Source organism: Harpia harpyja, chromosome 6 (genome assembly GCF_026419915.1).
Source record: "Harpia harpyja isolate bHarHar1 chromosome 6, bHarHar1 primary haplotype, whole genome shotgun sequence".
NCBI lineage: Eukaryota > Metazoa > Chordata > Aves > Accipitriformes > Accipitridae > Harpia > Harpia harpyja.
Window position 1 is genome coordinate 4,614,151 of NC_068945.1, and position 15,378 is coordinate 4,629,528.

Sequence of the window (15,378 nt, forward strand, 5' to 3'; positions counted from 1 at the left end):
CAGAGACTTCCTTGCTGGTGGCTATGGAAGTCAAAGGCAGGAAAGCCTGGAGAAATGAAGATGGAATCCTGCAAATAAAGCAGATTAATAGGCCCAGCTTTGCCAGCTGATACAGTTTTATCATGGACTTGCAACTTCAAAAAAAAGTCCTGGCTCCTGCAGACATGAGAATGTCAGCTTTAATTTTCTTAAGTGAATTGCTAGAACTTGCGGTTGCTGAGAGGAGATGGAAAACAACTTCCGAGTGCTAAAAAACCCAGAAAACAAATAAAAAATAACATGGCTAATATTTTACTTCAACCTTGTGGTTTTTAAACCGATCTCGCTTGTATTCTTCTTTTTTTTTTTGCCTGCGCACATCATTTTTTTGAACTGGGGTCTGGTGATACTGAGATTACTCCGGTGAGTGGTGTGAGCAGAGCCTGGGGGCTACTACCTCGGGGCTGATGAAGGCAAGCAGACTGCTGTGGCCTGGGCTTGAGCGCTGTGTAATGGTTTTGACCCCAGGCCAGTGTACGCAGAGTTCAGCGTATCACTTCAGAAGAGCAACTGCAGCCAAGGTTTCAGTGGCCCATCAAAACTGCAGGCCCCAAACCAGAGTGAGCCTGTGGGTGTAAGTACAGCACAGGGTGAAAGCTCCGTGTCTTCAAGGCCAAATCAGTTGACTCTTCTCTCGGCCAGTTAAACCCAGTCGTGTTGACCCCTGCCTTGTTGAGGTAGCTTGTCACTGGTGCGGCCCCCCGCCCCAGAAGCAAAATTTGGAGGGGGTTGCTCTGCTTGCAGAGGAGACCTGGCCAGCTGGATGGGTGTGAAGAGAACTCCAGCCCTCCAAAGAGTCAGGCCCTGGATCTGGGCCCCTGGAAAAGTCAAAACCTTCGGCACCTGAGAGCACCCGCTGTGTCCTGCAAGGCATTGAGGGGGCTGCCCTGCCTAGCGAGGGAAGATGGCTGTGGACAAGGAGGGTGGCGAGGAGGACGCTGCGTTGCCCTTATCCCCACTGTACCTGCCGTGGTTATCCCAGGAGGTCGCTTCGAAAACCCCTGGCTGTGACTCTTGGCTCATCTAACCTTCCGAGCACCCGAACGGGAAAAACCCGAATGCTTTTGTTTTCTTTCCCCTGCTTGCTGAGATCTGAAATCCCTGCGGAGGTTTTGTGCTTTTTTTTTTTTCTCTCCCGAGCCGTTTCTTCACCTCGTCCTTTCTCTGCTGAGAAGGCAGCGGGAGGTGATCCCCCCCCCCTCCCCGGGAGCCGCCAGCCCGGCTCTGCAGCCGGTGGGCTCGGGGTGCTGCGGGGTCAGGGTGCCGGCCTCCCCTGCAGATCCCGGGGAGACAGCCCCCCCCCGACCCCGGACCTCGGGGGGCTGCATCACCAGAGCCCGACCCGGGAAAAAAAACCAGGGCGGTGGGAGACTCCTGTCACAGAAACGCGTCAAAATGTCACCAGCCGCCACCACCACGCAGGCCTCTCGGGCAAGCAACGGGATGGGGTGGCGGTGGGGTTTTTTTGGGGGGGGGGGGGCACAAATCCCGCGGAGCCCGAGCTTTGCGGAGGGAGGTGCCTTCCCCCCCCGCTCGCCGCCATCGCTCCCCGTCCCCCGCCTCCCCCCCGGTTCGGCTCGGTTCGGTTCGGTTCGGCTCGGCTCGGCCCGTCCCGGCCGGCGCCACCTTTAGAGCCGGCGGCGGCAGCGAGGTAGGGCCGGGCCGACGGGGCGGTGCCCGCCGCCGTAACCAATGGCTCGGCCGGGCTGTTTAAATAGACTCGTCCTGTCAATCATTTTCTTCTTCGTCAGCCTCCCTTCAATCGCCATATTGGGCAACCGAGAAAAGGGCTCGTCTCCCCTTGTTTTTTTCCGTCTCGCTTTTACTACGCGGCGGCGGCGCGGGCGGCGGGGGCACCACCAGCACCACCAGTACCACCAGCACCACCACCACCACCAGCAGCGGCGGCGGCGGCGGCGGGGCAGCGCCGCTCCCCCCCCCGCGCACCGCTCCTCCACCCGCCCGGGGCTCCCCGGCGGCGGCGGCGGCTGTCGGGGTTCATCCCCGGGCCGGCGCTTATGCGAGGGCGAGCGCTCGCCCCTTCTCCGCGGGCCGAGGGCGAGCGGGGCCGAGGCGGGGCCGGAGAGCGGGGCAACGCGGAGAGGAGGCGCGGAGGAGAGCCGCCGAGAGCCGAGAAATAAAAGGCGGAGAGGAGGAGGAGGAGGAGGAGGAGGCGGCTGGGGGGGGGGGGGAGAGCAGCGAGCAAAACAACCGCCGCCAGAAGAAAGAGGGTGGGGGGAGATGTCAAACGTCCGTATTTCTAATGGGAGCCCTACCCTGGAGCGCATGGAAGCCAGGCAGTCGGAGTACCCGAAGCCGTCAGCTTGCAGGAACCTCTTCGGGCCGGTGAATCACGAAGAGTTAAACAGGGACTTGAAGAAGCACCGCCAGGAGATGGAGGAGGCATGCCAGAGGAAGTGGAATTTCGATTTCCAGAATCACAAGCCGCTGGAAGGCAGGTACGAGTGGCAAGCCGTGGAGAAGGGGAGCTCGCCCGACTTCTACTTCAGACCCCCCAGGCTACTGAAAGCTGTCTGCAAGACCTCCGGTCGCCAGAGCTTGGATGTAAACGGGAATTGCCAAACCGTGGTTTTTGTCGGTTCTCAGGGAATCTCAGAGGACACTCACTGTGTAGATCAAAAGACTGATGTTTCTGAAAATCAGACGGACTTTGCAGAGCAGTGCACTGGGCAGAGGAAAAGACCTGCCACCGACGGTAACGTACCCTTGCGAAAGCCGCAGCGCTTTTTTCTCCTCCTGCCCTGCCGGTGCCAGCACCGGGGCTCTCGGCCCCTTCGCCCCTGCCACGCGTGGCCTGGCCGCGGTGGGCTGTGCCCCGCCGGGCACCGGCTTGGTGTATTCCCCCTCCTCCTTTCGCTTAAAAAAAAAAAAAGCTCAGGTGCTGTTGGCGGTCCCGGGGGGGGGGGGGTGTCCCGCGTTAAGTGGGAGCCGGTAGATGATTTGCAAGGAAAAGCCCTTAGACGCGGATCATCCCCTCCCGTCCCCTTTGCGGGGACCCGGCCTCCTGCCCAGGTGGGAGGAGGTTCGTAACGCTCACGCGAAGCCAAAGGGGGACAGGGATTTTAGCCGAAAACAGGAAAACTTGGATTTCTTACCTAGAGAGCTGCCCGTCTCCCCTCCCCCTGCTCGCTTTCTCGTAGCCCATAGCCGACATGGGGATCCGGGAATATTTCCCCCCCCCCCCCGCCCCCGGCTGCCGAGCAAACATCTGGAAGGAAAATATTTTAATATCACTCTCCCCCCCCCCCGCCTTGTTTTTAATTTTCCCCTCCTAGATTCCTCTCCTCAAAATAAAAGAGCCAACACAACAGAAGAAGAGGTTTCAGAAGACTCCCCCAGTGCCAGTTCAGTGGAGCAAACACCCAAGAAATCAAGCCCAAGAAGACATCAAACGTAAACCGTTTAGGTAGGTTCCCTTTAGGATCTGGCATTGGGATGCAAAGAAGGGAAGGAAAAGGTGACCGAGGGGGTCTCGCCCTTCTATAAGGGGGGGAGAAGGGGGTGTCGAGCCCCTCTGGGCTGGCTGCGGAGTCTTTTCTCCCAGGAAGGGTGGCTTGCTCGGGGCTGGGTGTGCGTTGGAGGGTGGGGATGGGAGGCGTTGGGCTTGGAAAAAGAACAAAACAAGGGGCTAAAGCCCAGAGCCGGGCACCGCAGCCTCGTCCGGGCTGGGGCGGGAGCCCCGGCCGCGGTGGGACCGACCCTGCCTTCCCTCCTCCGGGAGTGGGAGCGGGAGCGGAGAAGGGAGGACAGGAGGACCGTGCGGGTGGAGGGACCAAGTTTCAAACGCGGCTGGTGCGTGATGTTAGATGACAAGGGATTTCGGGGGGCTTTCCGTGTCCCGTCCCCCCCCCCCGGTGCTTTTTCACCTACAGTGTCAGCGTTGCCGTCGCATTTCGCGGCGACCTCCCACCCCCGGGAGAAATAAGTCAAGAAGTTGGGTCTCAGGGCAAACCGGGCAGTTTTTTTAAAATCCGAGCTAGGCAAGGTTGTTTTTTTTCTTTTTTTTTTTTCCTCCTTCTGGTTGTTTTGGTTTGGTTTTAGACTCTGGCAAAGGGGAGAGAGCGGGTTAATGCGAGCTGGGTTGTCCTGCCTTTTTTTTTTTTTTTTTTTTTTCCCCTCTTCCCCCCCCCCTCCCCCTTCTTGTTGTTGTTTTGTTTTAAGGCGAGGGCTGGGGCGGAGGGAGTTGGTAAATTGCGCCGGCGGTTTCGGAGCCGAGGTTAGGAGCGAGGTTTCCAAACACGATTTGCGATTGTGCAGAAAAGAGATTAAGCTGTAAAGCAGAAGTTGCAACAAATTAGTCCCGCTGGGGTGAGCGGTGGAGGAGCCCGTCAGCATGCGTGGCTATGCAAATACCGCTACTACCGCCCGCTTGTTTGGGACACACACACACACACATATACCGGGCCGAAAAGGAGGGATCCCGCCGCTTACCCCCCCCCCCCCCCCGGTAAAACGGACGGAGGACGGGCTGGCGGGGGTGCCAGCAGCGCGGCCCCGGGCAGGGCCTGCCCGCCCCGGGGATGCGGTGTCGGTTTGAACCGGTTGCGCGGCGGATGGCGTTTCTTTTTCGACGTTTTCTAATCGTTTTCTCCCTCCCCGTCTTCTTCTTCCCCCCCCTTCTTCGGTTGCAGAGCGGAGGATGTGCGTGTGTCCTTGTTCATCGGGTGCGGCGGGGGGCGATGAAGCGAGGAAGATGTAAAAGTTGTAGTGGAAACGAAAATACATATCGCCGATCTCCGTGGGATGGAGGTCCTGTACAAGCACTGAAAAAAAACAGCAGCAACAAAACAAAAACCAACAACAACAACAACAAAAAGCAAACAGTAACACTAAAATTTTAGGCACTCTTAAAAGACCTGCCTCTAAAAGCATTGGATGTAGCATTGTGCAATTAGGTGTTTCCTTATTTGCTTCATTGTACTACCTGTGTATATAGTTTTTACCTTATGTAGCACATAAACCTTGTTGGGAGGGGGGAGGGAGTGGAAGAGGGTGACTGATTGGAACTTGCTTTCACAATCTAGCAAGCAAAGAAATGTATGAAGAGAAGCAGTGTAGGTTTTTTTATTACTTAAAGATGTATTGTCCCTTTACGTGGGTCTGCCGTGTTTTTTCTTTTTTTTGTTTTTTGTTTTTTGTTTTTAATGGACCATGGTGGTAACCCTGCTCAGAGCAGATTATTACAGGCCGCTTGTGAAATTTCGTCCTACCGCATTAAGCTGAAGAGGTGGGAGCTGTGATGATCCTGTTATGTAGTAGCAAAAGTTCTGCCCCCCCCCCCCCCCCCCGGACCTCAGATCTATATAGCAAATATGAATGCGTGTAAGAGTCGTGTAAAATCATCCTGTTGTTACATTGCCTGATTTCCTGGTGTTTTTTTTTTTTTTTTAACTAATCTGGAGGGCCTTTGCTCTGAATCTCGAATATTGTTGTTTTCTGATCTGACCCACTTCCTGAAGTGTTTGTGTGTGAGGGAAAAGGGATACTACATCTTTAAACAGTATTTCTACATTGCCTGTGTACCTGTATGTAAAAATAAAAAAAAGTTTGAAGTGTACCTGTGTACATAACTCTGTAAAGACACTGAGAAATTATACTAACTTATTTATGTTAAAAGATTTTTTTTAATCTAGAAGACAATATTTTTCCCCATAAAGCCAAAGTGGCATGTTTTTGTGCATTTGTAAATGCTCTATTTGGTAGACTTTTTAGGTTTTTTTTTTTGTTTGGGTTTTTTTTTGTTGGGGTTTTTTTTTCCTTTTTCTGATAATTAATATGGCTGTGCTTAAAGGATTGCAGACTGAGCCAATTTAATATTTTTTTTTGTAATGTGTGGGAAAAAAAAAAATCCAGATTGATATTGTTTCACATCAAGCAATCAATAAAGAAAACTGCCATATATAAGAAATATGTTCTTCATTAGTGTGTGTTTCAACCTCCCTCAGCCTAGCACAGGAGGAAATAAGGCTCCTTCGAGAAATAACAGCAAGTTTCCTTTGGGTATCTCTTCCCGTGGCTCCAGCACAGGTGAAAAGTAAGGAATGCAGCTCGCTCTCTTCACCCTTAGTGCCACGCTATCGTTTCTCCTCTGTGATAACTGGGAATAACGTGCCCTCTTAATGCAAAAGAGTGGAATTTCCTCCTGCTGCAATATATTTTTTTTAATTTTTTTTTTTTTTTTGAGGAAGAAAAACACCTCGCTCGAGGTTATTTCTCACACTTGGTCGTTCGACTAGCAAGGCTTAAAACTCGAGCCCCAAATTAGCCCCTTCCTCGCCCGGACCGCTGCCTGTTGTGGACCAGAGAGCCACCAAATCTCCGGCTCCCCCCCCCCCCCCCAGCCCTTGCCCTCCCTCCCGGTGTACCCTCCCCCGCCTTCCCCCCCCCCCCGCCGGGTTCGCACGGACACCCGTGCCCTCCTCTCCCTCTCCCCCACGGCCGCGTTTATTGCGAACCAAGATGGCGCCTCGCACACCCCTGTCCCAGCAGATGCTGGTGCGGGGCGCCGCCGCCTTCCCCCCCCCGAAACTCGGGGCAGATGGCACCCCGAGGTGTGTGCGATTCAAGCCGGGAAACGTGGAAAACCCTGGCGAAAATTTAAAAAAAAAAAAAAAACAAACTATTTTTTTTTTTTTTTTTTCCCCAGCACGAACAAAAGTGATCGTGATGGAAAATACGAACAGCGGCGTCTCCCCGAGCCGGGACAGCGAAACCTCCCCCGGAGCTTCCCCAGGGACTGTGTGTGCGGGGCGGGGGGGGGACGGACGGACACGGACACGCTCGAAGGGGGGGGCACTGCGTTATTCCCCTCCCCCCCCCCAAATCCCGGGGTCGGGGCTTGTTGTCGCGGCGGGGCCTGGCGAGCCTCCGCGGGAGGAAGCGGCCCTCACCACTGGGGGGGGGGGGGGAGATTTAAGGTGGCGCGGGGCTGACGCCGGGCCGCGCCTTCTGCCTGCGCGGCGGGAGGAATTTTTTAAATTTTATTCCCCCCCCCCTTCCTCCTCCTCCTCCTCCTCCTCCTCGTCGTCGCAGCGTTTCCTCCTCGGGCGGCTGGAGGCAACCTTGCCTCGCTGCTTCCCTCGGCCCAGACGCGCCGCTCCCCGGACCCGCCGGGGACGGCGAAAGAAAACGGAGGGAGGGAGGGAGGGAGGAGCCAACGGCTCGGTGGGGGCTAAGCCCCGCCCCGCCCCGCCCCGCCCTGACTGATGCAATAGGCGCGGCGGCGGGAGCGCGCGCGCGCGCGCCGCCCGCCCTCCCTCCCTGCCGGCGGTCACGCGTCCACGCGGATGTGCGCACGCTCGCACGCGCGCCCGCCCCCCCCCCAATTTCCCCCCCCCCCCCCCCCATCTCCGTATTCCCATGCCAGAGGAGAAGGATGTGACGGGTTCCTCCAGCGGGATTATTTGGGACGTGGATCTGACCGGTTTGTGGGTTTGTTTTTTTTTTTTTTCACTCGAGACGTTTGGCTGGAAAAGTCCTAACAATGTGTCCTTAAAGTCACTGTTAACACCCACCGCTTCTCAGCTGGGGAAGGAGCCTCCTCTTCCTCAAATGGGGAAATTAACTGGAAAACGAAGTTTTTCCGACGTCCATACCCAGCTGCGCGTCTGAGTAGCGTCAGCTGAAAAAACCCGAAGAAACGCTGAATTTCATTCGCAAAAGAAAACATTCCACTTGCAGAAACGTCAACATGTTTTGTTTCAACATCTTCTTAGGGTATTTTTGGTATTTTCAACTTTTCATTTTAAGATGGCTTTTTTTTTTTTTTTCATTTGAAAAGTAATCTACTATTCTCATGCTTTTTGTTTTTTTTTTGAACACCCACCAAAAGAAAACGCTGACAGTGTAATGGCTTTAACAAAATGTGTGATCTGCAGTAAAATAATTAGATTATATTGTATAAATTGTTTTGCTGTGCCCCCAAATGAGATCTTTCCTGCTTTGATTTGACTGGAAAAACCTTGAAGACTTTCTGTTCTTTTTTAACATTGATTTCTTCCCCCTCCCCTTCAATGTTTCATTTACTTACTGAGCCAAAAAAAGGCATTTTTCACACCGGGCGGGGAGTATCTGCACTTGTGGTTTGCTGTGTTTTGCCCAGGCTCGGCCACCTCCTCCATCCAGGGAGCTTGTGTACCTTTCCTCCCCCCGCCTGCCCTCTGCCTTGCCCACATCAGTCGCTGCGAGACTCAAAATTGGGCAAAAAATAGAGGGGAACGTGTTTTTCTTCTCCGTTATTTTTTCTCTTTTTCATTAAAAAAATAATAATTCCTAATTCACTTTACTTAAAGGCAAGCAAATGTGTTTTTTTCTACAATATAAAATTAATAACGATAATATAAATATAAAACTAATAGGATAATCTAGAATGATAACATGAAAAGTGCAACTGGCTAACCCCAAACCAGCATCAGACTGTCCACCCTTCATCTGCTTCTGCCTGAAGAAAACAAACCAAAACTGACAGCAGCTACAAAAAAAAAGAAAACCAAAGGAGGTTACCAGCCCTGCAAAACACGCACGAATAAACGACAGGAGAAGGAGATCTGCTCCTCTCCCGTCCTCTTCCCCCTGCCCCGTGGATGCGGCGAGGTGCCTGGGTGTCATCCCTGCCCCGGGGAGGCAAAAGCAAGAGGGGGAAGAAGTCTCGCTCTGGCAACGTGGACAAAAAAATATTGCTGAGGTGAAAAAGAAAGCCGGGAGCTGACTTGCTCCCAGGTCTCCCGTGACAGACGGGGACCTTTCTTCCTTGTCACGGGGTCAAGTTCCAGCCCCAAGCCGCCACCGCAGCAGGGGAGCAGCGTCCCGGGTCTCGGCGGGGTTTGGAGCCGGCGTAGGAGAAGCAATATGGAAGCGTGATAGGTTCAAAGGAATGGATGGGTGGAGAGGACCAGGGCGAAATACGGAGGCTGTCCCGCAGTCGGCACGCTTCCCAAAACGGCTTCCCTTTTGCAGGACGCCGTCAGCCTCCCCAGGCCTGAGCCGCGGTCAGGATGCGACCATCTAACCGAACTTGCCTTCCTTCGCAAGGAGCCGACGCGTGATCCCGGCCGGCCGTCTCCAACCGAGACGTACTCGAGTTAAACAGATAAAGCTGGTTTTGCCTTTTTTTTTTGGTTCCCCCCCCTCCAAAACCAGGGGTTCAGCTGCGCATCGGCGGGATGCGGCTGCCCTGCGCATTGCCACCGGGGAGGGGGCAGCTCTGCCCGTTCCCCGCTGCTCCCGTGCTCTGCCCGCGCTGGGGAGCGGGGTTTGGGGTAACCCCTCTGCGCTCCCCCCCTCTTCCCCAGCTGGGCCTGGCTGCGTGCACCCTCCCCGTCTTAATTAACCTCGTTAAGCCGCAGGTTCTCCGCAAGCAAAGGGCACAAGCGGTTCGTGGGGACCACCTCCCATGGCTCGGGCCGGGGGGGGGGAAGTTTTCCGGCTCTGGGTTTTTGGGAAAGGGGATGTTGCAGCTGCAGGTAGCACCTTACGCGGTGGGCCGCCGCAGCCGGTGACACCGGTACCGGCGTCAACGCGGCGGAGGACGCCAGTTCACGGCCCAGTTAAGCCAAGCTGGTGCTGGTGGCCGGCTCCAGCCGGGCTCTGGGTGGAAGCACGGAGCAACACACCTGGTGGTTTAGCGTTCCCTATCCACAAAGACGGGCTGTGCCAGTTCAGGCTTTTATACCTGGCCATCCTACCGCGCCTGCAGCTGTTTGGAGGAGCCAGCAGGCAGGAACATTAGTTTCGTTCCAATTTTATCCTTGGCCTCACATCTGAGACTTCAAGCAAGGATTCCAGTCGTGGGCAGACGCCCCATTTTGCGTGCTCCAGATGCTACTCCCACAAAGACCAAGCAGCCCTTTACATGGAGGCCAAAAAACCAACCCTTGCCTGATAAAGCCTTTCTGTCATGACTGGCTCTACCCAGATGGAACCCGGGGACCTGCAAGTGCAGGAAGGTCTCCCTATCCCCTTGCTAGCTGGGCAGGCTGGAAGAGCTCTGCGAGCAGGCAACTGTGCCCCAGTAAGCACAGTCACAGCTGTGGTCCTCACTTTCCTTGGGGAGAGATGCTGGAGGTCTGGGACTGACCATACCCTAATTTTTTCCTGCCAGATCCGAAGCCTGGCGTCGATGCCATAAGCTTGGTAACCTGGTAGACCCCAAACCTTCTTTCTTCTTTTTTTTTTTTTTTTTTTTTCCTGGAGCAAAGTGATAAATTGTTCCCATTGCAGCTGCCGGCTTCCTGCTGTATTTATTTTATTCTAGTTGGGGACCAGGGATCAGAAGAGAAGGCACATGCGTGCGCAGACAAATATAGATATTTATTTATTTTTATTAGTGGATTAGTGGAACAGAGACCTCTACTGGCCCAGCTCAAAGAGCCGCTGCCGAGGTCTGCTGCCGGTGGGATTTCTCGCTCGCCTTCACTTCACCGACTTTGGACATTTCCTCCTGGGTCACAGGCATTTGCTAAGGAAAGCTAAGAAGCAACCTTTCACGTTTTCCCTTCTTTTTAAAAAATCCAGCATGTAGGGAGTCACTCGGTTGCAATTGCTAGCCCATGAATTTGTGATAGTGGTCCATGTAGTAAGTAAAGGAGCTTGTCTCCTTTAGGAGGGGATGAACCTTGGGCACTGAAGCATGGCAGAGAGTTAGAGGCTTATCGGTACCGGAGGACAAGGCAGCAGGGTGTTTTCGTCTATTCCATTGATTTCAGTTACCTTTTATTCTCTTTCTGTTCTTCCTCCCAGCTGGTTGTGTAGTACTGTGGTGAGGATGGCTTCAGAAACCATCTCTCACGGGCCGGTGCTGTTTAGCGTCTTGCCTCTGCTGTCAGGCAGTTGGACAGATGTTGACTTGGACCTGGGCCATACCTGGGGTCAATAATCAGTGGATGCTTATCTTCCTGGGTCGGGGAAAAGTTAATATATAGGCTTTTTTTTCTTGCAAAGCTATCTTTCTCTGAGTGCGAGTGATGCAAAAGAGGGCTTGGTGTTGGCAAACAGGTGGAGCTGGGTGAGCCATGGTTGTGCACGGAGTGTAAGGCTTTTAAGTCCTGAAAGCAACGGAGGCAGCAGTTTCACAGCTGAGTCTGTACTGCTCAAACACTGGCTTAGGCATCCCCTTCCTTCCTCATCCAGCCCACTCATTCCTGCCCCTGGCATTGCTGGTGAAGTTACAGGAGGAACTGCATCAGAGAATGGATCTGGCAGAGGTTTCCCACCTTCCCTTCTTTGTTGTTGTGTTTTGTTTTGTTTTGGTTTTTTTTTTTTCCAGCTGGATCCATTTCTGTTCTAGTTCATCACACGGCTGCACTAACAACCCGACCAGCACAGTGGGTGGGAATGAGCAAGCTGGCAGCACTACCATGAAATCGCAGCCTGCGAGCTGGTAGTGTCTTCCTCGTGCTTTGCAGTAAAACAAAAACTAAAGCCTTGTGTGGGACAACTGCCGTCCGCCCTACAGTGCTGAGGCTTGCTAGAAGGTGCTGGGCAATCTCTGGTACCGTAGCCCAGGGCTCTGCCTTCCAGCTCTCACCTCACGCCTCCGGCCATCGAAATCTGCTCCACAAATTACCTGAGAGCTGCTTAGCTAGGGAAAGAGAGATTAGTGCCGATGGCCTGAAGTTTCCAGATTGTCTGCCAGAGGATGTCCATCGCAGAGGTATTACGGAGCGATCTGCTGAGTCACATTTCTTCATTTTTTGTAGGAAAGTAACCTGGCGCACTGGATGCAAAGACAGAGGAAGGCGCAACAGTGGCTTGTGGAGCTGCAGGCCCCGCGTTCTTCATTGCCATCCCTGTGAAAACTCAACCTGCAGCGAGAAGCTCCTGGGATTGCTCCTGTCCCATGGCCAGGTCCGTGCCTTGCTCGCGTACCCCACGGATTGCTGTCAGTCTGTCTCCAGCCGTTGCCCCGGTCTGTGGTCTGTGCATGGTGTAGGATCACGGTGAAGGGGAGAGGGCACTGCAGCCAGGCAGACTTTTAGAGGCCCCCGAGCCGAGGGACCCGTGAGAAGGCACAAGCTCTAGCTGTCACCTGGTAGACAGCCCTTCCCCATGCACGTCTTTGGACAGCTCGGTGTAGTAGGTGCTCTCACTGTACCTTTCCCAACAGACGTCTATAGAAAAGGCACTTGCTTGCTTTCAAAAGACACTGGAAGAAGGAAGTTGCTCCACGGCCACCTTTTATGCCCTTTCTTTCCACCCTCCCCATCTGTTCCCCTTTTACCAGTCATGGAGTGGTGAGAACACCCACTATTTTGGAGATGCCAACTACCTCTTCTGCCTCGGGGACCAAACTTTCTCTTCTCTCTGGAGAGTGTCCCGGGTTCTGCATTCTCGGCTAGCCTGGCTCCTGCTGTCCTTGTGAGCTACGCCATCCTCCAAAAAAGAGTGAAGGATTCACTGTGTATTGTCCAGAGTTCTTTTGGGCAGGAGCTGGAACATGGGGCTCCTTGTTCTTAGCTGAGTGTCCCAGATGCTGAGCACAGAAGCCCGTTTTTTTTTTTTTTCCTTTCATCCTTCCTCTCTCCTTCCAGATCTTTGAGGTCCCAGTGGAAAGAAAAGCTTGACAGACCTGACCAGTTCACGTCCTAGGAGGTGGAAGGCTCCAAGCTCAGCTCACCTCACCACAGCAGGTTAAGCCCTCTGCTATGCTCGTTTAAAATCTCACCTAAAAGCATGCCCCTGCTTTCTAGAGCTTACTGCACATCACTCCCTCCTGATGGCATTTACTGCCCCGTCTAATCTGCATTTGTCCTGCCCCATTTATTTGAAATAGCTCTTGGTGCTACCACATCATGTCCTACTTGTCACTCTCACCTTAAAGTGTGGCTCTGGTCTGAAAACAACGATACTGATGGTATTTTACTTAGCTAATCTGTTCAGCACAAATAAGAAGGAGGGTCTCTGGGTTCTTTTCTTGGGCAGCAATGGAGCAGTTTGCATGTCCCTCATTCACAGCCGGTGGCTAGCAAGGGTGTCACAGAGGGCTTTGCTGGCTGACCGTGTTGTGTAGGTGGTTTAATGGGATCTAAGGAATCACTGCTGCTTCTGACAGAAACCTGCCCTGTGTTTCTGATCTCAGTGGCTTGGAATAGGAGAGTTGTATCAGGCTCATATCTTTTGTCTTTATGTTCCAGGTGCTTGGTGGCTTGAACGTCTCCTGTCTGTCAAAAACCTGAATTCCAGTCTGAGGATCATATTCAAACCCCCTGCTTTTCAGCTAGAATCATAGAATCACAGAATGGTTTGGGTTGGAAAGGACCTTTTTTGAAGGTCACCTAGTCCAACCCCCCTGCAATGAGCAGGGACATTTTCAACCAGACCAGGTTGCTCAAAGCCCCGTCCAGCCTGACCTTGAATATTTCCAGGGATGGGGCATCTACAACCTCTCTGGGCAACCTGTTCCAGCATCTCACCGCCCTCATTGTAAAAAATTTCAGATCCAGGGGAACTTGTAACCTTGTCTGTCCAGGAGACAGAGGGTTTCTCAAGGACCAGTCCAAGACCCAATGGCAGAAATTCCCCAAGGAGAGTCACAGACATACTTCTTTCTGCTCTCCATTTAAGCTGTGCTTCCTGGTGCTGACTTCTCTAGCAAACATCCAGAAGCACCTTAAAAATAAAACACCAAAGTGAAAGAAGCCACTGAACAAGCAGACCTTCCATGGGCAAGAGGATGAGAGCGAGCAAGCAAACCACATGTGACAGATGTTAGGCGTGTTGCTGAATGCAATTCTGGAAGCCGCTCAGATGCTGTGGTCAGGTGGGTGGTTGTTACAAACCTATCTGGGCTAGAAAAGAGAAACATTTCTCTAGCAAATGAAAGATATCTGGTAGAGAAAGCACTGAGAGATAATAAACATGCGGCAGAGAACTGCCGTTTGGGGAAAGGCTTTTTGGGGTGAAGCCGCGTCATCGTGGTGCTTTCTAAGTAAGCGCCCCGTCACTTCAGAGTTGGGGAGGACAAGATGCGCTCGTGGCAGCGTTACTGAGGCAGGCACCAGGCACGTGAAAGGCAGACCTGCCGTACCTCAGAGTACAAACTGGGCCCTACTATCACGACAGCCTGCTTTTAACTGAACAGCCAGATACTTCTGAGGGGGCTTTTCCCCCCCCCCCCCAGTTCCTGGGTGTCCTGCATGGGTTTTGCGTGAAGCCCCGAATGAGTGTTGTGAATACTCGCTTTGAGGGAGGGTGCTTTGTGCTTGCTCTTCAGTTCGTCTCTTCGTCGGCTAAACAGTTCAGTGCACTGAACTCTTCTTTCTGTAGACTCTGTGCGCCTTTCGAAAAAGAATAAAAAGATTGTTTGGTGAACCAACATTTTGTAACTGTGAAGAAATTAGGGTGGATGAAACTGATACACAAATTAGTATTTTGTCTGATGAGCTGAAAAACTGTGATGTTCCAGAAATCCCTCGGCCGTTAGGCCTTCCCTAGTACAATCTCAGCGTTGAGGATGCTGTGATGCTCCCTGGGAAAGCTCTGTAACCCAAAAACTGTCTCTGTTCTCCTTGGGCCACTGTGAACATGATCACAGTACTTCGAACTGAGCCTATGAACCTCTGCGACCTTGAGGCTCTTCATTAGGTCATTCATTTGTGGAATATGGGTCCTAAGTAACTGTATGGGAATGCAGTCGCTCTTTTAGGTACACTGTAAGAAAGGGTAGGAGAGTACAGGGAGAGAGGTGGTGGGACCATATGAATTTGAAGTCTTTGATCAAATGCAAGTATTTGGGGGGGGACAGTGAACAAAAGCAGGGCAGGGAAGTTACAAAAAACCCATCTGAAATGTAAATAGAATTTTTTTTTTTTTTGGTTTGCATTGTTTTTGAAGCCTGGTAGATGTTTTCTCATAGATGACAACCCCTTTTTCAGTCATGTAAGACAGCACACGGGATGATGGAGTTTTTCCAGGCTGCCAGAGTGTCTCTCTGTCTGGAGATAGATAGTTTATTGTCATGTATGACCTTTCAGTAATACACGATGGTAGCCCAGGGTGGCAATCTCAAAAGACCAAAAGAAACTGAGGACACCTGGATTATGCTGAAGAATCTGAACATCGTTTTCTGCTTTTGTACACCAGCCACAAAGAACTGCAGCATTTCTTGGGTCAGATGAGGGGCAAAAAAGCAGTTTTCACTTTTTCATTAGTACCCCACCTGAGGCTGGATGCCTGTAATTTTACAGGGATACTCAGATTTGACAGATGGCCATCGGTATTTTCTGTGGGAGCTCAGTGGAGGCAGGTAACGGTCCATCTTTAATCTACACTGAAATGGATTAGAAGTGACGAATGGGCTTTTCCAAAGAAAGTGTAAAGGTT

General features: G+C 52.7%; 1 protein-coding gene and 1 long non-coding RNA gene across 2 annotated transcripts; both read left to right on the plus strand.

The window, feature by feature from the left end:
* Positions 1-1,790: 1,790 nt before the first annotated feature.
* CDKN1B (cyclin dependent kinase inhibitor 1B) lies at positions 1,791-5,617 on the plus strand. The gene is made up of 3 exons (XM_052790980.1): positions 1,791-2,755; positions 3,336-3,466; positions 4,692-5,617. Exons 1-2 carry the CDS (start codon positions 2,281-2,283, stop codon positions 3,455-3,457), a joined length of 597 nt encoding a protein of 198 aa, XP_052646940.1. The 5' UTR covers positions 1,791-2,280; the 3' UTR covers positions 3,458-3,466; positions 4,692-5,617.
* Positions 5,618-7,421: 1,804 nt separating this feature from the next.
* LOC128143622 (uncharacterized) lies at positions 7,422-14,362 on the plus strand. The gene is made up of 4 exons (XR_008235821.1): positions 7,422-7,483; positions 9,016-9,157; positions 11,757-11,904; positions 13,191-14,362. It is a non-coding gene; the product is annotated as an uncharacterized LOC128143622 (long non-coding RNA).
* The last annotated feature ends 1,016 nt before the right edge of the window (positions 14,363-15,378 follow it).